The 26,016-nt window shown below is 38.3% G+C and overlaps 1 protein-coding gene across 4 annotated transcripts in view; it reads left to right on the top strand.

Moving 5' to 3' along the window:
- Nucleotides 1-26,016, top strand: part of LOC143021236 (uncharacterized) — a 110,253-nt gene that overhangs the window by 63,846 nt on the left and 20,391 nt on the right. For 2 of the 4 annotated variants that reach the window (XM_076178626.1, XM_076178616.1), the window contains exons 1-2: nt 22,795-22,969; nt 25,598-25,730. In XM_076178626.1, coding sequence (XP_076034741.1) covers nt 22,835-22,969; nt 25,598-25,730 — 268 coding nt within the window. In that variant the 5' untranslated portion in view covers nt 22,795-22,834. Of the gene's footprint in view, nt 1-22,794; nt 22,970-23,196; nt 23,331-25,597; nt 25,731-26,016 lie in introns of those variants that run through there. The other 2 variants (XM_076178644.1, XM_076178636.1) reach the window with 2 other exon arrangements.

The raw sequence follows: 26,016 nt of genomic DNA, 5'->3' as shown, positions 1-26,016 counted from the left end.
ACAGCATGAGGTCTACTGGCCCTAATGAGGCTGTTTGTGCTAACTATACTAAGCTACAGTGAAGAAAATAGGGAAACTAGAAGATGAACTAACACTACTGCTACCACTATCCTATCCAATTACCATTAGATGCCGGGCTGTCAGACCTTTTATTGTAAAGAAATATAGGGGGAGAAGGAGTAATGGAGGAGGAGGAGGACGCGAAGGGGGAGGTGGAAGACCTGAAGGAAGAGGAGGAGGAGAAGGTGGGGGAGGAGGTGGATGGTGGAATCGCTTTTGCGGTGGCGGGCAGGAGCGTGCGCCCTTTCCGCGGTGACCCTTTGACACCGTCCACTGGGCGACGTTGGACACTCTCGCTTCCCCTTGACGGCCAAGCACCTGCTATACGCTTATTGTCTCGGTCACCGTCGCAGTTGTCACGTCATCTCCAATTTTCAGTGTTGCCGTGAGGAATTCCAGTGAAGTTTATGTTCAGTTCGATTTAATTTCTTTGTTTGTATGTTTATTTGCTTATTTGTTTGTTTAGTTCGTTTATTTGTTCGAATGTTTGTTTACTCTTTGTAACCATTACCGATAACCCCACATATTGCAACAACACCTATGGAAAACTACATCGCAACATACATACGAACATACACACACACCCCTAGGCTCTTCCTTCACGTGACCAAACCGTGAAATACCCCGATTCCTAAGAACACCTTTTACCCATACACACTATACTCCGTAATTTAGATTAATAACCATAATAATTAAATCATAAGAAACAACTACACATCCTTATAATGACAATATTATATGCTAATGTCCAAAACTAGTATCACTAGAATAAAATGTAAATTATTTGTGAGATTGCCAACTCCTCAAGATGCCCTGTCAGCATTTTTACAGTACGAAAACAGAGAGCACCAGGGAGCTGGCAGTCATTAGGTGGAATGCAGACCGAGAAGGTCTGATGCTGTGATCAAGGGTTATAGACCTTATCAAGAGGTCTTCAGCTCTGATTTCACCCACCTTAAAAAGAGGTATCTCTTCTATTTATTCATCTATCCATCGATCTACTTTTTTTTGTCTACCTATCTATTCAATTTCTGTCAAAGCCATTTTTTCCTTTCAAAACCAATAGTCCATAAAATGTCACCTTGAAATTTGTTCAAATAAAAAAAAATCACATAAGAATAAAGCACGATATAGATAATCTAAAAAAATATCGATTAGGTAATATGATTGACGTAAACAAAGTGTCTTACAATCACTTTCATGACATATCGAACGTATGACATTTGGTCCATTCAATTGCCCCATTCGTGACATGAGCATTAAAGACACATCTTTTATGTTAATCTTGTAAAAAATACCATAAATATTTCCAAAACAAATCTCACTATGTCAACACATTATTGAAAATATTATTTCTACAACGCATCATTCATCTTTTTCATCACAACAGCAACAGCGCGGCATAAGCACGTTCCCTTGATATGAATACACACGTTTGTTTTCCAGTGTCAGTGTTATATTACGTTACGACCAATATTTTCCTTTACAGTAATGAACACTTCAAAGGCATCATCTGCCTATTTCGTGTCAGCAGCAATGTATACGAATTTTTCATTTTCATTTTCCAAGTTTATATAATGTTAGGGCATTGCACTGTTTATGTACACAATAGAAAATAGAAAATAAACGTGAATGGAATAGACAAGATAGTACGAAACTTAAACAGGACGTTTGGTCCAATGCTCGAACGCACATAATTCGAACACAAGCCAATACACAAAATTTTCACGCACGACCAAAAAAAAATGAATCGTAATTCGAGCGATTACTAATTAATCACAAACACAATTCTGATGTTTCTGGAAGACTACTTGCTCACAGCAACTCGAGATAACCACTGTTGTCCCTCAGCCTCTTTCTCCTCCTAGGCTCACTTTTTAGACCTGTTCTAACTTTAGCGAGACTGTGATTTTAGCGAAATGCCTTGTCTCAGCGCTCTTGGAAGAAGAAAAAAGAAAAAGAAAAAAGACAGACGGAGGATGGGAAGGTCAAGCATGATATGTATCATTCACATATTGTGCAATGTGTGTGTTTGTGTGTGTGTGTGTGTGTGTGTGTGTGTGTGTGTGTGTGTGTGTCTGTCTGTCTGTCTGTCTGTCTGTCTGTATGTATATGTGTGTGAGAGGGTGTGTGCGTGTATGCGTTTGTGCATTTGAAAATACGCATACAATATATGTGGTATGTATGTATGTATATGTATTTATGTCTGCATGTATGTGTATATGTATGTAATGTATGCAATGTATGTGTGTATGTATGTATGTATGTATGTATGTATGTACGTATGTATGTACTGTGTATGCATGTGTGTGTTTATGTATGTATATATCTATGTATGCATGTTTGCGTAAATGTATATATGTATATGCACATGCATGTATGTGTAAATATATGTGTAGATGTATGTATGTAATTTATGCATGTATGTACGTATGTACATATGTAAGTACGTATGTAATGTATGTATGTATGTTTGTATGTACGTATGTAATGTATATGTATGTATGTATGTGTTGATGTATGTTTGTATAGTTGTTGCCACATGGTGGCTGTGGCCGCCGCCCGAGTGGCTTTTGGCATTTCCTCTTTCCAGGACTTCCAGGATATTCCAAGATCTTCCTCCTGCCTGGAACTCGCCAGGGGAGAAAGGGTCTGGAGCTCAGGCGGCGCGGCCGCGGTTCCAGCTGACGCCTCGCCTCGCCTCCATAACTGTCGTAGTCTCCTTGCAAGGTTCCATACCTACTGTCACCAGGTGATTTTATTCAGAGAAGGGGGTAGAAACCTGAGTTACCACTTAGGGGACGCCACTGAGATGAATAAAATCACATGGCGACGTTTTAACCGGAAGGGAAAGTGCCGCCGGGTATGGAAGGGGGTGACTGGGTTAGACCGTAAATTTTTGGTTAACGTCGGGGCGTCGTAGAGATGATTAGAATCGTCTGGCGACAGGCAGACCTCATAGGAAAGCGTCAGGTGCTAAGGAGGAAGGGGGTAATACCTCATGAGGGTGACCTCGATCTTCCTCGAACTCCTAGTCCTTCAGTTCGTAGCTCTTCGATTCCTTAACGACAACGACGTTCCCATCATCTTCATATCAGTAGGAGACCAAACTTGTCAAATAAATAGATAAACAAATAAATAAACAGGAAATTAATGATGATAATGATAAAAATAACTTAAAGAAATTTGTTTGTCCGGTCTCCAAGCCATTCCATGTAAGAACCCTCAAGACATAGAACAACGCGTCTTAAGGGCCATTTACACGGTCTAACAGTTTGACAAACCCGGTTTGTCAGACAAGTGTTTGAAGTGATGTTTGACCGTGTGAATGGGGTATTTGGTCGTCAAACACGTTTGTCGAACGTGTTTGACAACCAAATACCCTATTCACACGGTCAAACATCACTTCAAACACTTGTTTGACAAACCGGGATTGTCAGACCATTTGGCCGTCTGAATGCCCCTTTAAAGAACGAATTTGTTTACCTTTAACCTCTCCTAGGCAGGGTCTTCCAGGGTCTCTGTGTTGTTTAGCTTTCGTTTTTGAGGACAAGAAGCGGGGATGGGTGGAGGGGGTGGGGGGTGGGGGCAAATTCTCAGAAATTCATTCAGGGCTGAGAAGCTTCTTGTAAGGTACCCCGCCAGCCAGCCAGCCAGCCAGCCAGCCAGCCAGTAAGTTCCTTCGTGACGACCATGTTCTCTCAAGGTCGAATGAAATCGACTACGGCAATAGTTTTCCCTTTTTTTTTTTTTCTTCTTTGTATATATATATAATATATATATATATATGTGTGTGTGTGTGTGTGTGTGTGTGTGTGTGTGTGTGTGTGTGTGTGTGTGTGTGTAATAAAAATTAATAGATAAATAGATAAATAAATCATAACTAACTGGCAAAATAGTCCGTTTATAATATTCTAAGAATAGATTTATCTTTTTGCGAATCGTCAGGATCGCTAGAAAAAAAAATTAAATCAACCTCTACAAATTACACTTTTTTTCAATGAAATGAGTTACCAGCGTGACCCTTAATACTCGAGTACGTCCTTTACAGGAGCCACCCTTGATCAGACAAAATAAATTCGCAAAAAAAAAAAAGGTGGCACCAAGAGAGGACTGGAAGGAATTGGCAGAGGATAGAACCATCTGGAGAGGCATAGTGAAAGCAGTGAAGGGCCATCCGGCCTGACAACCAACAGAGTGAGTGATATATATATATATATATATATATATATATATATATATATATATATATATATATATATATATATATATATATTTATACACATGAGACAACCCTCTGAAGAGGAGGAAGCGAGGAGGACGCATCCTACTAAGGGTTGTTTGGGGTGGGAAGGGTGACTGTCTGGGAGCTGACTCGGGGAAAGCGTGGGGGACTGGTTTCGGTGTGTGAGCGGGGCGACGTCGCCTCTGCCCCCCATAGTGTCGAGAGCGACGGCAAAATGTTCTATTTTTTGTCTTGAAGAGGCGATGAACTTACGCCAGACGCTGCTTACCTGCGGCCGAAGCCGTCACCTTTGCCCTGTGTGTTCAAACTGCTCAGGCAATTGAAGGCTGCTGCCAGCCGTTGGGAATGGAACTGGGACCTTTAGTATAGTGACCACGACTTTCTTTCTTTCTCTTTTTTTTTCTTTTTTTTTCTTTTTTCTTTTTATTTCTTTTATTTTATTTCTTTTTTTTTTTTCTTTTTTCTTTTTATTTCTTTTATTTTATTTCTTTATTTTTATTTCTTTTTTCTTTCTTTCTTTTTTCTTCCTTTCTTCATTCGTTCCTTCCTTCCTTCCTTCTTTCCTTCGTTCCTTCCTTCGTTCCTTTCTTCCTTCCTTCTTTCTTTCTTTTTTCTTCTTTTCTTCTTTCCTTCCTTCCTTCTTTCTCTCCATTTTCTCTTTCTTCCATCTTTCTATCTATCCATTTTTTCCTTATTTTGTACCTCTCCTCCCTTTTGTCTTGCTTCCTTTCTTCCTTCCCTCTTTCCGTTCTCCCTTCCTTCCCTCTTTCCTTCCTTTTTGCCTTCTCTCCCTACCTCCCTCCCCTCCTCCCTCCCCCCTCCTCCCTCCCCCTCCTCCCTCCATCCTCCCCCCTCCTCCCTCTCCCTCCTCCCTCTCCCTCCTCCCTCCCTCCCTCCACATTTCGCCTTTCAACTCCCAAGCTGGTAGAGACACTTCACCACTTTCAATTTTCTTGCCCCTCGACGACTCTGTTCAGCTTCGGGAGCACCACCAGGGTGACCTCGACTCTCCCCTGCCTCCCCGGGCCCCCACGAGGGCTCCCCCCACCCTAAGGACCCCCATTCGCCCGCTGTCACCCACAAGGGACCGACCCTTTGGTCCTTATCTCATCTCAACCCAAGCGTCCTTCCTTGACCCCGCCTCCTGTCCTCTTGTCCCTGTGTATACATACGTACATACATACTGTAGATATATACATATTACATAAATACATACATATATACATGCATACATACATACATACATGCATACATACATGCATATGTACATACATACATACATGCATATGTACATACAGTACATATATGAATACTTACATACACATATATATCCATACATACATACATACATACATACGTGCATACGTACATACATACATACATGCATACGTACATACAGTACATAGATGAATACATACATACACATATATATCCATACATACATACATACATATATACATACATATATACATACACATATGCATACATACATAAATATATACGTATGTACGTACATATATGAATACATACATATATACATGCATCCCATACATACATACATATATAAATACATACATATATGCATACATCCATACATGCATACATACGTACACATATACATATATGAATACATATATACTCGTAGATGTGGGCATGTATGCATATATACATTCATACGACAATTATGAATTACCTTTTACCGCTCCACATCTATAAGGCTATTAGCGCATTCTTGGTTCCTAGTAGGTAAGGGGTCTGGGAACGAAAGAGTGACACATCTCCTCGCCGCAGCTCAATTACCTTTGTTCAGGAGCCCGAAATAGGCCAGGAAATGATCATTTATTTATTTATTTTATATTATTTTTTTTTTTTATTATTATTATTATTATTCTATTTTATTTCTTTATTTTTTTTTTTATCATTATTATTATCATTATTATTATTTACTTATTTATTTATTTATTTATTTTATCATTATTATTATTATTATTATTATTATTATTTTTATTGTTATTACTATTATTATTATTATTATTATTTATCTATTTATCTTTTTTTTTTTTTTTTTTTTAAGCAAAATGTCGGAAGAAATTTTTTCTCAATTAATCGACGATACCGCCCACTTCCAGAAAATTTTACACTATAAAATTACTATGGTATACTATTTTGTATAATCAATATATAGAATGTCGTTTGATATGCTGGAGATAAATTATTCTCCTCCAGCATTATCAGATTTCTTACCGGAAGTTGTTGGCTGCAAATTTGCTCCAACAGTCGGTCAGAGGGAAAGCTTCATACTTGACAAATCTTTCGCCAGTCATGGCGACGTTTTATATAATCACACACTAGAATTTTAACAAATTTATGGCTTATGGAAAATACCGGTAGATTATTTCCATAATCCAGAGATTAAGGTGAGGCCAACTGGAAAGCCAAATTGAAATCTTACTTTCTAATAGTAGAAAACGTTGGTAAGGTTTGTAATATTTTTAAGGATCTAAGACCATTGAATCTAGACCCTTTCTCTGTTATAGATTAATTATAGATTCGTCACCTCAAAATATCCATTTTACCTTGTTACCATCATACAAAAAAAAAAAATACAAGTATAGAAAAAATATGGTATTTTCCAAAATGAACCTTGAAGAAATGTATTTTCCCACAAATCACATATGGTGCTTGGCCATAGAAAGCGTGTTATAAGTGAGGATCCTACGGCAGGAGGCGATGAATAGCTGCCCTCTATTCTTGGGGCAGGTCACAGCTGGGAATCGGTGATGAGTGCGGGATTCGAACTCACAACTATCCGAATAGGAAACCAGTACGCTTACGATTGTCTCCACCATCCCACAATATGTATTAATAACAATGGATTTCCAGGTTTGACGCGTTGTTGTGTGTTTTTTCTCCCGAGAGGGCAAATTGACTACTTCCGAAAGGATGAATTGACTCCTACCTTATTAGTGGAGGATATCATCCGTGAGAGAAGGATTCGAGACATTCTTTTTCTCTTAAGACTTCAAATAATTCCGACTGTCGTCCCCGGATTCGAACCGGGCTCGTGAAATTTCACTGCCATTGCCTTACCGACTTGTTTATTACAAATACAATACGACTGCAGGTAGATTAGGCTGCTGTCTTGGAAGCGAAACTCAAGAAGGGCATATGTCACATTTGGGAGCACTGTACAGGAATAAGTTAATAAATTACAATTCCTACCATACAAAATATTGGTACAAACACTCGTATATATTTACATATTGATATGAGAGATATGAAACTGTTAGTCAATATATGTTTCCGTAACTACTAATTCGAATGGGTGACATTAATCAATACAGGAAATTAATGGTGCACGTACATTATAGAAAACTAATTCTTTAAGGCGTGACCTTGCTACAAATTGACCCCCTCCCGAGAGGGTAAATTGACCCCCTCCCGAGAGGGTAAATTGACCCCTCCCGAGAGGGTAAATTGACCCCCTCCCGAGAGGATAAATTGACCCCTCCTAAGAGGGGGAGTTGACCCCCACCCCCCCGAGAGAGTGAATTGACCCCTCCCGAGAGGGTAAATTGACCCCTCCTAAGAGGGGGAATTGACCCCTTCCTAGAGGGTGAATTGACCCCTCCCGAGAGAGTGAATTGACCCCTTCCTAGAGGGTAAATTGACCCCTCCCGAGAGGGTAAATTGATCCCTCCTAAGAGGGGAAATTGACCCCTCCCGAGAGGGTAAATTGACCCCTCCCGAGAGGGTGAATTGACCCCTCCCGTGAGGGTAAATTGACCCCTTCCTAGAGGGTGAATTGACCCCGGTTGAGAACCACATCTCACTATAGTGAAAAGGCTTCCTTTCAGATGATCATGATGATGATCATGACGATTAAAAACATTTGGCGGTTGATATATCATCAAAACCAAGATGACGCAATTGCCGAACCGGTTGTTACTAGAAGTTTTCTCAAAGGGGGAAATCTCTCAAATTCAGAAATCTCCAATATTCAGAACGAAAATGTCTTTTGAGAAAAAAGTGTTTCTGGTACCCAGGATTTTCTGTAATTCGAAATTTTTCATTTCGGATTTTTTTTTTTTTTTTTTTTTTTTTTTTTTTAGATTTCTCAATTTCATAGATTGCCAGTGAAAAGGATATTTGTAAACTAAATGCCACGAGTAATTGGTATAAATTGATGCAATACATCTTTTGCAATGTTTATCAAATGCCTCATGTAGTGCGATAAAGTACTTTGTGATATTTCACTTCGTTGTTCTGTGTGAGAAGAGTCGTTTTCCTTACTTCAGAGAGAGAGAGAGAGAGAAAGAGAAAAAGGAGTGAATGAGAAAGAGAGAGAGAAAGAGGAAGAGAAAAGAGTGAAAGAGAGATAGAAAGAGAAAAATGAGAGAATAAGAGAGAGAAAGCTAGAGAGAGAGAGAGAGAGAGAGGGAGACAGAGACACAGACACAAAGTGAGAGGCAAACAGAGACAGACTGAGAGAGACACAGATATATATATATATATATATATATATATATATATATATAGAGAGAGAGAGAGAGAGAGAGAGAGAGAGGGGGGGGAATAGATACCTGTATATATGTAATGAACATAAGAGGCGGCCCGCCGGACATTTCAACCTGGCTGCTACCGTCGCCCCTCAACCAAAGAAAAATCACATGACGTCAACCACCACAAAAATAAATAAATAAAAGAATTAATTAATTTAATTAATTAATCAATTAATTAATTTAATTAATTAATTTAATTAATTAATCAATTAATTAAGTAAATAAACTACGTCAATGATCTGAAGGGTAACCTACTTCAGCAATATTAGTAAGGCGCCAGGCGATTATTAAATAAATAAATAAATGAATTGATTAAATAAATAAATAAACTACGTCAACGATCTGAAGGGTAACCTACTTCAGCAATATTAGTAAGGCGCCAGGCGATTTTATTCGCCCAAAGAGTATCTTCCTCCCGTCACTACGAGACTGGGGGGGAGGTGAAATGGGATTGCAGCCATAGCGCACCCAATGCACCGTGCAATTGTGTTCAGTTTCGACATTGCCCGGCCCGAGGGCGGCAGCACCCTGAAGAAGCCTCACGGCAAGACCGAGCACTGGTGGCCCCCAACACAATGGGACACGTTGTCAAGAAGGATTGAGCCGCTCCCATTGTTTTCCCACCGGGAGTTCGTCGGCCACCCCACCTGCCACCACTACTCGTTTGGTAGCATGGGAATATTCTTACTGCGACGTTAGGGTTGTAGCCGTTCTCGTAAACGGTGCACAAATGCCCCCCTCTGGCTTTCGGCTCCTTCAGCGTGGTGTCTGTGACCCTCGGTCTAGCAGAGTGAAGTCGTTAATGAGGGAGTAATAAGATTTGGGAATTAGGGATTCTCAACCCTAAGAGTCATCAGACCATCGACCCGTACCTCCATTAACTTGACACAGAATACAAAATGGTAATATATTAAGATTAACTTGACACACAATGGCACCGCAATGGATATCAAATGATTAAAATTGTAATGACTTTATTCATCAGTTAACTATTAACATAAAAAGTACGATGCTTTCTCTATCTGCAGATTTAGATGTTTAAGTCATCTTTCGCTAGTCATCTAAGTATACCCCGGAAGCCGTCCTGTGAACCCCAGAACTCCTGTTCTAGGTTGAATGCAATCGCATGGAGTTAATCAGAATAAAATCAGTAAAGTGTTCCACCGTGACATACGAACATAAGAATGGAGGAGGCTGCAAGAGGCTATAAGGCCTACACTAGGCAGTTCCATGTCCTTTACCACTTGTCATCCTTATCCATAAAGTTATCTTCTCTTTAAACAACCAAGCGTTTCAGCGTTCGATACATGGTTATACTAAGTCTATTCCCTTCGTTAACCCCTTTGTTCGTAAACCAGTTCTTGTCTGTTAACTTCTTAAACTTGAATTTGTCAAATCTAAATCCATTACTACGAATCCTGCCCTTTGCTGCGACAGCGCACTTCAGAGATTTTGCTCTGGCTTATGACAGACGATTTTGTTCAGATGAGGTTCATGACCATGGCAGAGCAAGAGGTTGACTGGCGACCCAGAAGACAATAATGATAAAAAAAAAAGACCCAGACAGGCATTCAGAACAAGTAGAATGAAATATCTGTGACAGACCTTACAGCATATTGCTAGGACTGTGGCTAACACAGAACACACTGTCTGTGCCCCCAATAAATGTCATCAAGAGTGTTGCTTAAGCCCCTGTCACACACTCACGACTCAAGTGGGTTCGTTTGAGTAGAAACGACTTTGGCTACAATCTTTTATTTTTTTCGAATCTCCAAATGTCTAATCATGTTTGCGTCATCTATTAAGAAACTGAATGACGAATTAAGAGAAGTTAAACCTAGAATACGAATATTAGATACATTGTCCAATTGTCCTTAAGAAAGTCTTGTTGTCTTCTAGCTTTTCAAATTCACGACATTTGACGAGAATCTTGTATGCGTAACTGGGGTTTTAGCCCTGATTACTATAAGACGCACAAAAGAGAAAAGAAGATTATTCCTGCATGACCTTCACCTACACATAAAATACCTTACATTATAGGTAAACAAGAATGGGAATTTACTCGGAACAGTTGCAAGCAAAGGAAACGAACAACAGAAACTACAAGTTGCCACTACATAAACAAAACATAAGCATTACACTTGATTATGCATCCACTGTGTGGTGTCCAATGATCAAGCAAACAAAAAAATACAGCCTGCAGACAAGACAGAATAATAATTGAGAATAATTAATTGGTTGAATAAAAACAACACCAATGAAACATCTACTGTACACCTAGAAATAAAAATCACATGAGATTGATAGACACAGTTCGCAAAAGCCTTTGTACTCATCCACGGTTCACATTATATCACACAAACACATGTTTTGATGCTAAGATTGCTATCAAATAATCAACATTACCCTTAAATGTTTATCTAATGTAAATAAATTAGTAAAAGCATATAATATCTCCTTATCTGCTCTGCAGGTGATTTAGAAATGTGGATTGGAGCAAATACATAGTTTGTCAGGCTTGTCACTCGATGCTGTGATTGACAAGACATATTAAACAAATTCAACATTTATGAAAAATTTAAATACATTCAAGAATCTTAGATGACTACCAGTTCTTTCCTTTTTTTTTTTTTTTTTTTTTTTTTTTCTTTTTTCTTTTTTCTTTTTTTTTTATGAAGAGGAGACTGTTGAAGATCTGGATCAGGATAAAGCTGCAAGGCACACGTCATAGCATGTTAAATTTAGCAAAGAAAACCTGGTAAGGATGACAAAAAAAGAGAGAAAGTGTGGGTGTTTGTGAAATTATTTCATCCACAAGAAAACGGGTTCAACGATCCTATGGACAAAGTGGCCTGTGTGTTTTGTTAACAGACACATGGGCATCTCCATGAATTCAGCACGTTTGGCGTCGGCATCAGTGACACAGAACTACTGTCTAGAATAGGAGGTGGTGATCTCAATGCCAGTGAGGACAGGTATCATCTACAATGCTTATAATTTTATCGAAACAGTGACTGCGCGTCTTGGCGACTAAAATAGAGATAATGAAGAAAATTTAATCAAAGCAAAGGCAATACTTGAGAACGTTAATCATATACAAACCGGTGCGGAAGGAATCTTTCAGTTTATTTATTTATTTATTTATTATCTATTATTATTTTTTTTTTTTTTTTTTTTTTTTTTATCAAAACGACTTCGGGATAAGGAAATAAAGATGATAATTCAGAGAGAAGCATTTGAAGCATTTCCTATATGCCCAGGAACTGAGTAATGTTTTTTTTTTCTGAAAGGATTTCAGGAAATGCTCAGAAACTAATAGATAGGATTTTTAACGATATATCATGATTCTTGCAAAAGGCGCTAGAATCATGCGCAATTCAATTGCTAAATTTAATGCAATCAAGTTTGCAGGTGCCTTTCGATCTGGTTGTCAACAGATGTCAGTACCTACAACCCTGAAATCCTTGATATCTATGATGACAAAAGGTGTTGACGTGAAGGGCCAAACATCAAAATATTCCCATGCAACTGACATTTTCTCGTAACTTAGCCTTTTTGATACTAGGAAGAAACACACATCATCAACTGATGATTGTTAAATCAAAATTTAAAGTGCTAGAACGTTTGATTTCGATTCCCAGAAAAAATTCATATACGTTACAAGATTCATTTTAATGAATATTTATAAGAATGGCAAAACTTAGCACATTATAAAAAATAGTTTCACAAACTACCCTACAAACTTTTAAAATGCTTCTCAAAAAGTTGACACAAAACCAGGTGTGTATACATTTTTGTAAACAGCGTGATTAATATTTATGTAGGCCAGATTTGTTGAACACACCCAGGCTAATTCTGCCATACTTAATCACACTAAAGATGATAAAACATACTAACATTTGAAATGATGTTACCATGGTGTATGAATCCAATTGTAATAAAAATAATGCACAATAAATGTAAAGTTTAGACATCTAAAACAAAATCTACCTTGACCTCTTTAACCTCGATTCATTTCAGCCCTTCCCTATAAGGGAGTCCTGCTAGGATCTTTCTGACCACGCGGTAGGTGACCCGTTTATATATATATATATATATATATATATATATATATATATATATATATATATATATATATATATATGCATATATATATCAAATCAAGTAGCGTAGGTGTCGTAACACACGAATAAAATTAACCTTAAACCCACTCTCGGAGAAAGATAAGCTGAGATACAGAGTAAAACCGTATATTTCGACCACCTCTTGTCTATGTACCCTATAATTGTAACTGCTGAAGAGGACTACAGTCAGTGGTCGAAATATACGGTTTTACTCTGTATCTCAGCTTATCTTTCTCCGAGAGTGGGTTTAAGTTTAAGCATATATATATATATATATATATATATATATATATATATATATATATATATATATATATATATACATATATATATACATATATATATACATATATATATACATATATATACATATATATGTATATATATATATATATATATATATATATATATATATATATATATAAACTTTCCCTACTCTGTAACGTCAGTATGCTGAAAAATCTCAGAATAGACTTAAATATGCCCTGATTCATTTTCCTGTGTGTTTCTCCTAGTATGGATCTTATATAGAGGCATATGCATATATGCTTACACGATAGAAAAATTATACTCCTATATACGTATTTCAGATAAATGTTACTATAATTCATTTCGAAGAAACGTTACAAAATTTTATACGATAACCTAATTCAGCTGAATCCGTTTTTATTTATCTATCTGTCTGTCTATCTATCTTTATTTATTTAATTATTTAATTATTCATTTATTTATTCATTTATCTATTTATTCAGTCTGTCTGTCTGCCTGTCTGTCTGTCTGTCATTAATCCAGGTCTAGTACACAACTCTCCACCCCCACCCCGGCTCCCTCCGTCTGCGACTACGTCAGATGTTGACTACTTCCGAGAACCTTCGAAAGCGATTCATTTGATTTCGTCCACTTCTCAGAAGGTATCGACCTTGTACTGAGGTTAGGGTTGAAGGTAGAGCCGAGTTGATTGGTTAGTAACTGGATATAACCCTGGCAAACCCCAGGGGATATACTTTACATGCTTTCTTCAAGTTAATCACACAGTATATCGATGTGGGTTCAGCGGTATCATTTTTTTTTTTTGTCAAGTTTGTTTCACCTAAAACGAAATAGATAAATAAATTAATCAATTGGATAGATGTAAATTAGTAAATAAATAAGTAAATCAATAAATAAGTAAATAAATAGATAAATCAATAGATTAGGGAATTAGTAAATAGATGAATCAATAAATTAAATAGTAATAATATTTCTAGTCTGTAAATTATACTTGCTATATATGAACTACACTCGAAAAGCTATAAACACGTCTGTCAATGGCCTTTCTTCTGTTGCGTTGAAAATCGTTATGGAAGAGTTTTATTTTGTTTTTGTTTTTCCAGATTATATTATCTAAGTATAAGGTTCTGTCACAATGTCATTGAAATTACCTTTCTTAATCCAAAACTAAATCCCTAAATTGAATTTCAGTTGAACAATATCTGTCGTTAGTCAAAACAGAAGCCATGATGTTCGTTCTTATGATACCTTTCAGATCAGAATCCGCCCCTTGTCTGAATAAAAACCGTCTGTCCTTAGACTGGACAAAAACATATAAATTACATCAGTATTGAAGGAACTAAAAATTCTCGTCCATCTCACGTCATGGTTCTAAGAACCGTAAATGTCATGCGTTGTCACCACGCATAGTTTTTCTTTTGCTTATATTTCATATAATTCTTTTCCTTTTGTGTCTTCTTTTTTGCATCATAATTAATCCATAATTTATTCATGTACATATCGACCGATATTTTGGATTAGGATTCTCGATGACTAAGTTGCTAATTCGATTTTCCTTAGGCCTGATAAACATGAACTTCAAATAAACCTTTTAGTTTTTTGTAAAATATTCAAACTTTTATTAATCTTATATCAGTGTTATCAGTATGTTATGATTATCATTATGCGTATTATATTATCTAAGGTATAACGAACAATTAACAAGGGACATTACAAATTACAATGTCACGATATCTGCTCAGAAATTATAGTTACTGCTTAGTGTTTTTATATTTCTTTGACAACGTTGTATTACAGAAAATAATATACTTAGGATAGACTTTCTAAATATGCGACAGGTCATTCTTTCTATTTCATATTGTCTAATGTTTTATTTTATCTAATAAATTGACAGCATAGAATAATTAAGAGTAAAGTGGATATATCAAGACGAAAGTTTCGCCGTGAAAAAAACTGTAGATATGTTCTGTTAGGGAAGGGTATCAAGTCACATTAGACTCGATCAGGTCTAAAATTAAATTAAAAATTGGCTTAGATTTACAGAATCCCGCATACCGACAGATGAATATGCATATTTAATCTATGTAACGACGGAGACATTGTTGTCTTAGTGGCTATATAAAAAATGATTACCTTATTGATGAGGATCGGGGGGTATTTATTGCCCAGTAGTCTTCTCTACCCTAATTTTATTATCTCTACTATTAGAGACACAGCACGCTAAAAGTAAAGACAAGGAGAATAACACACATACAAGGTTGCTGTAGAGACATGCAAGTTAATTGTTAGCGAGCAAAAAAAAAATATATAAGAATGGAGGCAATACATAGGCATCTGAAATTGTTCCCAGTCAAAAAGAGAGAGAGATAGTACGAGGAAATGTAAAGAAAATGGAGATGGCTTCATTAGAAGAAAGACAAAAGAGAAGTGGAAGGAGTAGGTAAATTTAGATTTAAGAAGGAGTGGTTAAAGAATGGAATAGACGTAGTAACCAAAGGATTACAAAGGATTACAAAGGCGGAGCATGCCGACAGGAGACCTTTTGGTCCATAATAATAATAGAATAATAAATAGAAGCTATAATAATGTAAATAACAAATAAAATACATAAATAAATGCATAGGTATAGTTAAATAATAAACAAACAGGTAAATAGTAAATAATAATATATTGACATATAACTAATAACAAATGAAAATCAAACAGACAAATGATAACAAAACAAAAACAAATAATATAACATAAATTATAATCATTACAGCATCTTGCTTAGATGTTTATCTAAATGATTCTTAAAGCTTCGAACTGAACTACATTGCACTACCTGTGCAGGAAGCTTATTCCATTCATTAACTACACGGTTGGCAAAGTTGTTTCTACCTACTTCCAAATTGAATCTATTTCCGGACAGTTTGAGACCATTGTTTCTTGTCTGATTCTCATTCAATGTGAAAATTTTGTCACTTTTGATGTCAATTCCCTTTAGAATCTTAAAGAACTGTATCAAGTCACCTCTGAGTCTACGCTTTTTTAGGGAAAACAGATTCATATGTTTTAGTCGATTTTTGTATGATTTATTTTTGATATTTGGAATCAGTTTTGTGGCTCGCCGTTGTACTTTTTCCAGTCTGCCAATGCCTTTAATGAAATTCGGTGACCATACGGAAACAGCATATTCCAAATGTGGACGAACTAACGATTTATATAGCTTGTTAATGAGTGATGGACTTTTGAAATCAAAAGATCGCGCAATCAGTCCCAGAATCTTATTTGCTTTCTCAGAGGCTGAGATACACTGCTTGGATGATTTGAGGTCGTTACTGATAATTACGCCGAGATCTTTTTCACTATCCACTTTTGTTAACGAATTTCCAAATAACTTGTAATCGTACTTACTGTTATTTTTACCTATGTGCATTACCTTGCATTTACTTGTGTTAAATTTCACTAGCCACTTTTCAGACCATTGCTGTAATTTATCTAAATTTTCTTGAATATCTAATTGGTTTAAGTGATCATTTGCCATTCCGCACAGTTTTGTATCATCAGCAAATTTGGAAACAGTAGATTTTAGTCCATGGTCTATATCATTTATATATACTATGAATAGAAGTGGCCCAAGAACGGAACCCTGAGGAACTCCACTTGTAACATTTTTCCATCTAGAAGTTTTTCCATTTAAAACAACTCTCTGTTTTCGACCATTCAACCAATTACTAGTCCAACCTAATAGGCTACCAATTATTCCGTGTAAAGCTGATTTAGTAAGTAGTCTTTCGTGTGGGACGGTATCAAAAGCATTTGCAAAGTCTAGATATATTAAATCTATATTGTTTCTTTTGTCATAATTCGAGATAACTGTGTTGTAGAATTCGAGTAAGTTAGTCACGCAAGAACGTTTCCGTCTGAAACCATGCTGGCTATCATTTATCAAACGGTTACTTTCTAAATGATGTTCGATAGCATCTCTGATGATAGTCTCCATTTCGCGAGTGTTGAAACAATCGGTTGTTTTGAGAGAATGTTAGATAATTTTATTGAAATACTGTAGATGATAGTTGGTCATGGGTATGGAAATGCCTAATGTAGGCCTTATGGTCTCTTGTAGTCTCCTTCATTCTTATGGTCTTATGGACTCTGAACAGACAACCCGCTCGCGTGAGATTTTTTTTTTATTATTATTATTATTATTAGGGGAGGAGGGGAAGAAGAATATGTAGGAAAATTAAACGATAGTAGTGTATAGAATTGTCATCGAGTATTCTTTCGGGATATTTATTAGGGTTTATATTGTAGCTCAGGTGGCATGTGGTAGGAGACTTGGACACCGAGGCTTGCATCAATTTCAACCAAAACCAGGGAAAAATTGTTGAAGACATACTTCTAAGGAAATGTAGAAAACATGATTTTTTTTTTTTTTTTTTAAGTGAGAGATAAAATGAAATGAGAAAATGTAGTACGAGAGAAAATTGGTGACGAAGCGAATGAATTTAGTCGACGAAAAAACATGACGGTAGTGTAAAAGTTTTAGTTCGGAACAACGGCAGGACAAATGAAAATCAACACAAAATATCTAATCTCTTTCTTTTGGTAATTAGCCACAAGGTGCGACACTAGAAGTGTCACATGAGACATATAGGTTGTAGCTGGACGTGGAGCCTAACGTCAGCGAGGCGGTAGCAGATGATGACGGCGAGGCTCGATGGGACAGCTAGAAGACTGGACGAGGAGATGTAGTTTGTGCGCTGGTCGGTCTGGTCGGTACTGTTCTGCCCATCTCGGTCTGTTGTGAAATTTGTGAGCCCGTCTCTGGATTCTGGATTCTGGATTCCAAGAAAAGACCACCTCGCTTGCGCGGGATCGGGTTTTGTGGGAGGGGAAGAATGTCTGTTAGAAAATGAAAAGATAGTAGTGTATAAAAGAGGGCTATTGCCACCGGGCGAATTGCGAGCGATTAGGGGCTAGTTTGTTGTCGTGGCTTTAGGAGAACTGGGCTAGGAACTTGGACGGTGGCGCCAACGCCGGGAGGAAGAGCATATTATATCACCAACGAAAGTTTGGAAAATGGTAGGAGACGTAGTAGAAGAGAAAGGGGGAAAAACGGAAAAATCTTTAGTGGGAGGTAAACTGAAATGAGAAGATGTAGTATAAGAGAAAGTGAGAAATGAAACGAATTTTAGTCGAAGAAAAAGGAAATGTATATGTTTGTGCGTGGGATGCGGCTATGTTCGTGAGAGGTGTATGTGTGTAATTTACGGTTAGTGAGTAGATTTCACTTCCCGCGTGTAGAGGGCGTTCCTGATTAGCCCCAGGTAAGGCATGAGAATTCCTGTTTTACCCCAGGTCGGGTTTGAATATCGATATTATTATTATTATCATTATTATTATTACCATTACTATTATTATTATTACATTATTGCGGTTATCACCAGTCAAGCTGGTGAAGGGGTGTGTTACTTGTGGGTGCGGTTATACACGTTTTATCGTGTACACCGCACGTGGGACGGGCGCAGCTGACAGATAGTCTGTACGGTGTGGTCTAGGTGTAATATGTTGTATCAGATGTTTGTGTTTGGCGTGCAGTTTTTCTAGGTGTCTTGAGTGAAGTTTGTGTTTGTGTTGGTTGAGTGGACGGATGTTGGAAATTTGGTGTAGAGACTCAGTGGTTCTGAAGTCGCTCCATCGCGAGCCCGTGATGAACTGGACAGCGGCATTCTGAACCTTCTGATGCTCGTAGTTATTGGTGGCACATGTCAGCTGGCTTAGTCCCGGGGACTGGCACAGAATCGGTCTGACGAGGGCTAGGTACAATCGACGTTTGGTTCTCAGTGTTGCAGTTTTGAAGCGTCTGAGCTTACCTAGCACAGCCCTAGCCTTCGCTCCCTGCTTGCGGAAGTGTGGGGTCCAGGTAAGGCCATTATCAAGTGTGCTACCCAGCACACGGGTATGGTCCTTCGCTGGGATGTTTGTGTTGTTTATTTTAAGAGGAGTGTTTGTGATTGTTCTGTTGGTTCGTTTGCAGCGGAAGTGTACAGCATTGCATTTCGACGCGTTGGTCTTAATGCGCCACTGTTGCTCCCACGCGTGTGCCCCGTCTAGGATGTTTTGCATTACGTGTAACGCTCCCTGCAGCGTTTTGTGTCTGCTTATGTGGTTAGTGTCGTCCGCATACGAAAGAGTTAGAGCCTGGTTGCGAGGATAAGCCGGCTCTGGCAGGTCATTCGTATATAGATTGTACAGAGTGGGGGCAAGGACTGACCCTTGCGGCACTCCAGCCTTCGGCACAAAAGGTTGGGACAGACAGCCCCGCCACTTTATTCTAATTGACCTGTCGTCCAGGTAGTTGCAGAGCAACCTTGTGAACGGCAGGGCAAAGTCGAAGTTGTGGTACAATTTGTACTTAAGACCTTCGTGCCAGACAGCATCGAATGCCTTCTCCACATCCTTACAAACCAAAATGGCCTTACCAGGGCGACCGTCTGGCGGTCTTTGAACCCATTGAGTGATTATGGATATTACGTCTTCTGCACCGCGCCCCGGCCGAAAACCAAACTGGCAGTCCCTCAGCACATTCTCCGTCTCTAGGTACACGGTCAGGCGGCGGCTTAAGACGTGCTCGAACACCTTTCCAAAGTACTCCATCTGCCCATCTCGGCGAAACGCCGACCTTTTAAAGGAGGCTGGCGGGAACGTGAGGAGCTTTCCAAGTTCCTGATTGGCTGACCGCTGGCTGGCAGGGACACCCTTGCGAACTACGCTTGCCAACTACAGGAACTTGGAAAGGCTAGTTCCGAAGATTTCTTTGATCAGTGTGTGACGGGTCGTAGGATGCATCACGACACTACAGTAGCTCCGTTGTCATAGAGTTCTTGCGTCGTGATTTCATTTTCTTCCGGAGTTCGACAGTTTACCGACAAATAAAATGGACTACAATTGTCGCTCCATACCCTCTTGAATCACCCGCCATACTTTATGCCTCATCTCAAAACAATTTAGTCTACTCCTTCTCGTCTGTCTTACCTCCACCCTGGCGTGTACTTGAGTGCCGACTATATTGTTTTATATAATAAACAGTTTGGGAACTTGTGTAACACAGACCGAAGCCACACATCATTCTTTTATGCTCAGAGAATAATTTGTATTCGTAAAAGAATGTTGTTGTTTTTTGTCTAAATATCTTAGGTTTTACACTGTGTCGGGGGATAATGCTGTCGTGTACCCATGTCTGGAATAAGAGTATAATAGTGGAATAGGAGAGAACCGGAAATCACGCGTACAATCCCTTCTTGCGAAAATTCAAGGTATCAGTGAAAAGCAGGTTTTTTCTCGGTTGGAGATATTTTTATTTTGTAGTGCATCAGACTTTGAGAATGGCGTAGAGGTACAACCTAGACACACAAAAGATGGGAAATTATGGCCTGGAGAAGTACGACACTGAGAACAGTCCCCGTGTCAAAAGGGGCAGCTGATTTTATCTAATAGTGTTTTGAATATCTGTTTATTCCCCTATTTACTTATCTTCATATTTAGTTTATATATTTAATTTTTTATTCATCTGTTTATTGATTTATCAACTAGTTCATCTATTTATAGATTTATATTGTTTGTATATTTATATGCGGATATATGGGATAGGAGGAAAGCTTCTAGGAGCTGTCAAGAGTTTTTATGAGAGTAGTAGAGCTTGTGTCAGGATTAGAAATGGAGAGAGTGAGTGGTTTGAGGTAAAGGTGGGACTTCGTCAAGGATGTGTTATGTCACCCTGGCTGTTCAACTTATACATGGATGGGGTAGTGCGAGAGGTAAATGCAAGGGTAGTGGGTCAGGGATTGGAGATGGTTAAGGAAAATGGAGAAAAGTGGGAGGTGAGCCAGCTGTTGTTTGCGGACGACACTGCGCTTGTGGCAGGATCGGAGGAGGGATTGAGGAAGCTGGTGACAGAGTTTGGGAGAGTGTGTGATAGAAGAAAGCTAAAGATAAATGTGGGTAAAAGTAAGGTGATGAGATGTACAAGGGGTGAAAGTGGCAGTAATCTGGAAGTGAGCATTAAGGGAGAGCAACTGGAGGAAGTGGATAGTTTTAGATACTTGGGTGCAAATGTGGCAGGAAAAGGTGGAGTAAAGATGGAGGTAGAATGTAGATTGAGAGAAGCGAGTAAATGCCTTGGTGGATTAAAAAGTGTAATGAGGAATAGAAATTTGGGAATGGATGCTAAGAGGAGACTGTATGAAGGAGTGATAGTGCCAACAGCACTGTATGGAGCAGAAACATGGAACATAAGAGAGGAAGAGAGAAGGAGCTTGAATGTGTTTGAGATGAAGTGTCTGAGAAGTATGATGGGGGTTACTAGGCTAGATAGAGTGAGAAATGAGGAGGTGAGGAGGAGAACAGGGGTGGAAAGGGAGCTGGGAGATAGGGTTGATGAAAGAGTATTAGGATGGTTTGGACACATGGAAAGAATGAGTGAAGAAAGACTAGTAAAGGAGGTATGGAAGGCAGATGTGGGGGAAGTGAACATAAGGGGACGTCTTAGGATGAGATGGATGGATGGGGTGAAGGGGGCTTTGGGGAAGAGGGGAATGTCTGTTGAGGAAAGACGGGAGAGGACAGAAGACAGGGGTGAATGGAGAATGGTTGTATATGGAAGATGCTGTGATGCATGAGGTGGAATGGACGGGGGGATGGGGGGTGAGGTAGTGTGTGTGAGCAAAATTTTGACGCAGCCCGAAGGGATTTCTCCCCGTCCTCTCATTTATATGGGGGGGGGGGACGGAGAGGGGGGTCGCCGATTTAACGAGGCGGCCTTGCTGTGGATGTGCTGTGTCTTGCGACACTGCTTCTGATCCAGGGCAGTGGACAGGGTGCAGGGATGACCCGTCATCTAGGAGGTGCTAAGATGGGAGGGAGGGTGGAGGGGTGTGGAGTGTTTTCAGGGATGGAATGGGTGGGAATGATTTTATGCCTTTTCCTTTTTGGCTACCTCCCTAGTAAGGGGGAAAAATCCTTGGTATATGTATGTATGTATATATTTAACTTTATATATTTATTTATTTATTCATCTATATGATTGATTTGTTTGGTTTATTGTTATTTCTTTGTTTACTTATGTTATCTATTTATTCTAAAAAGTATTTAATTAAACTCCAGGAAATACCCTTCCTGTAATATAATAAGACAGCAAATTGCGAAATGGAAAAGAATACATGAAGCATTTTGAGGGTAATCAAGCTTAAATTTGATTTATAATCATATCGATTGTCAAATAATTAGATAGTGTGGTTCCCTAGCCTTTTTCAGAACTTTGTACAGCATACTAGCGTTTCAGAGGGGCGCACCCAGATTGTAGCCCCCCACCCCCGGCAAGTCCTTCAGAACTACCAACTGTTTTATTCATTCTTCGACTGTATCACGGTAACTTATTATATTATAAGATAAAAAATTAAGTTGTATATATTCATATTCAAAGTTTGTGCTACATCAATAAAGGTATTGTCTCAGGTTGATTTTAATTATCAATGTTGGTAATCCTGTAAAGATGGCTGCATAGGAAGTTCAAGACAATAACAAAAATAATGGGAACGATTCCCATTTTCGAGTGTATTTGTCGATTATGTGGAATCGAAAGCTATGACCTTATACCAATTTTTCATCCCGAACATAGTGAGCGGAATTTATCTCAACTTATTTCAAAGTACTTGAATATAAACGTAAGTAATGTACTAATGACCTGTAATTTGTACTAAGGTACTTTGTCCTGAAATCTTACTACGTGAAAATCAATCTATATTTACCTGTACATATATGTCGATATTACAGCAGTTCTTGTCAGTGGACAGCATTTTAAAGTAACCATTATATTGGAGTCAGGGCTAACCTAGGGTTACTGATGTTAGATAAGAATATATTTACATCGAGATCTTTGACCACGAAGAGGGCGTGAGATAGTGCAAATGTCATTATTTTTATACGGAAGTACACCGTCACACCTATCTAGTAGTGGTTTAGGGAAATAAAAATTTTGAGTAATTGTGGAGTTTCTTTAATAGAGTTAAAAAGTTTGTTTTCTAGGTAAGATTGGCTGTTTGTAATAGAGGTAAACAAGGTTGAAGGTGCATTAGCAATGCTAGATCAGTACAAGGTGAAATGGTTACTTGGTATTAGTACCCTATTGGAAAATATTCACATGATTTATTGGAAATAGAAAAAATAGTCCTTATTATTGTCACACTGTGCATATATCATTGCTTTAGTATTTTGTCAAAAGAGGTATGGAGAAAGTATGATAATTTGTGCCAAACTTTGTGGTGATTTTAAAATTGTCCATTTTTCATTGACATTGGACATAGATTGCAACCTCTTAGGCAGTCTGAGGTGGCATCAAATCTTAGTTGTGATTCGAGAAATGCAACATATGTAATATTTTAAATGTATTGAATAAATTTATGTCTATTTTTGTGAGTAACCATGAGCATTGGGTGAGTTTTGTGAGACATCCTTCCTCCCCAGTTCCTACTAATGGAATAAAAATGGGGGAACCCAGTTGCAAATTAGGGTTTTGAATGTTATATTACATCCTTGTTTGGTGTATTGTACTTAACCTAAGGCAATCAAATCTCTTAGTTAGGGCCTATGCCTTTGAAGGTGCCTACTATCCCTATTTGCTGGACTTAAACAGGGGATTGAGCCCCAGAACCCCTTGCACCCCTATGGCCCACACTCACACATCATTGTTGTATGACTGGAGATAAATCACCACTCAAAAAAGAATAGTGATCCATTTTAATTTGTATTGCCCCTCCTTTCTGCTATCCCCCTTAAATCTCTACTTCATTTAAGTACATAAGAATGAAGGAGACTCAGTGGCGATTCTAGGGGGGGGGGGCCCCAGTTTGGCCCCCCCAGTTTTTTTGCATATCCTATTCTTAAATTATGTATATATATATATATATATATATATATATACACCTTGGTAAATACTACTGCGGTACCGACCCCGTAACGGCGTCACACGCAGTGGCAATTCATGGACCCCCTAGTTTTCCAGCTGGCCCTCCCACTTTCATAGTCCTAGAATCGCCACTGAGGAGACTGCAAGAGACCATAAGGCCTACACTAGGTGTGATTTTGTCCCAAAAGATAGAAGCTCTGGTTATCAATGACAAAATGCAGCATCCCCTAGCTAGGCAGTCTGTCACCTCTAGAATAGATATAACCTTACTTAGCCATGGGCTGTACCTCTAACCATCACCACAACCACAACCACCACCACCAACCTTGTCTCCCATACCCACAGCCTTATTCTAACCTAATGTATCCCACCTGGAGGCTCTGCCCTACAACCTGTCACTTACTTAACCGTGTCTACAGAGAATAGGCAAGGGCACCTAGCCATAGATAGAAATGTGGATAAAGGTAATGCAATATTTTTGGGAGCACACCATTGCACCAAAAATATACCTTAACCCATTCAACTCCGATGACAAGATGTCTTGTCATTTGGTCAAATAAAACAAAAAATCATAAAACACCAAAATGTTTGATCAAACACCAGAAAAATATGACGTCAGTCCTCCCTTCGCTGCGAGCGAAGCGAGGATTGACGTCATATTTTTCTGGTGTTTGATCAAACATTTTGGTGTTTTATGATTTTTTGTTTTATTTGACCAAATGACAAGACATCTTGTCATCGGAGTTGAATGGGTTAAAGATATTTATGGATATTGAGAATGGGTAATTACACCCAGTATAAGCCATTTTTCAACCAATATGACAAGTTTGTGAAGTTACACTTCATAATAAATAGAGCATTGCAATTGATAAACTCCTAGACATGAGGTGACAGATACAAACAAAAATGCTCATAATTTTCATTTTAGTTTCAGAGATGCTGTTTGTCATCCAGATATTTCTACAGCTGTATCTCAGCTATAGTATTAACTGATCCTGTATGACCACATATCCTGTAATAAATACTGTGATGAATAGGATTAGCAAACATTCATGTTAGTTAAGGTGATGGTAGTGGGCCAAGACATGGCCAAAAACATGTTTCAAGAAACAAAACAATTTGAATTTGGTGCTGTTGGTGGCAAAAGGCTTATTGGTAACTCTATATGAAAGAAACAAGTTAAAGTCACAATAGTTTTGAGTTTTGTTAATCTTTGTGAAGTGCATACAGTGACGGGGGAAGATGATGAGGATTATAAACCAAATGTTTAGTTATTCCAAATTGATTAGAGTTGCAGTTGGGCAAATGATAGATTTACTCATATACTTTAGACTTACTATTTAGTACTTTAGACTATAGATTTAATCTGTATTTCTTGTGTATGCAGATATCAGAGAAAGATGCATTGCCTCAACAACTTTGTGGGCCTTGTATTGCAAAGCTGGATGAAGCTGTGGACTTCATTAGTGCCTGTATCAACACTCAGATTACCCTTAAAATGCAGTGGAAAGAACATCAAGGTAATTCAAAACACTGATTTTTTGCATAGGTTTATTAACATACATATTTTACTTGTACATTTTTACATCTGAGAGATGAAAATGAATATTTAGTCATTAATGCACAGTTACTATTTATATGTAGGTACAGTACAGTCACACATTGACATTATGGATCCATAAGAGCTACAGGGCTCATACAAAAGAAAATCATGTCATTGGATTAATTGGCATAAACATTACTTGATGTGTATAGCACTCAACCACGGCATATCATTTAGTGTCGTTGACAGTCTTAAGATTTAAA

Source organism: Oratosquilla oratoria, chromosome 3, assembly GCF_046742065.1.
Source record: "Oratosquilla oratoria isolate Oo_2021 chromosome 3, ASM4674206v1, whole genome shotgun sequence".
Lineage (NCBI taxonomy): Eukaryota > Metazoa > Arthropoda > Malacostraca > Stomatopoda > Squillidae > Oratosquilla > Oratosquilla oratoria.
This window is presented reverse-complemented; position numbering and strand designations above follow the sequence as displayed.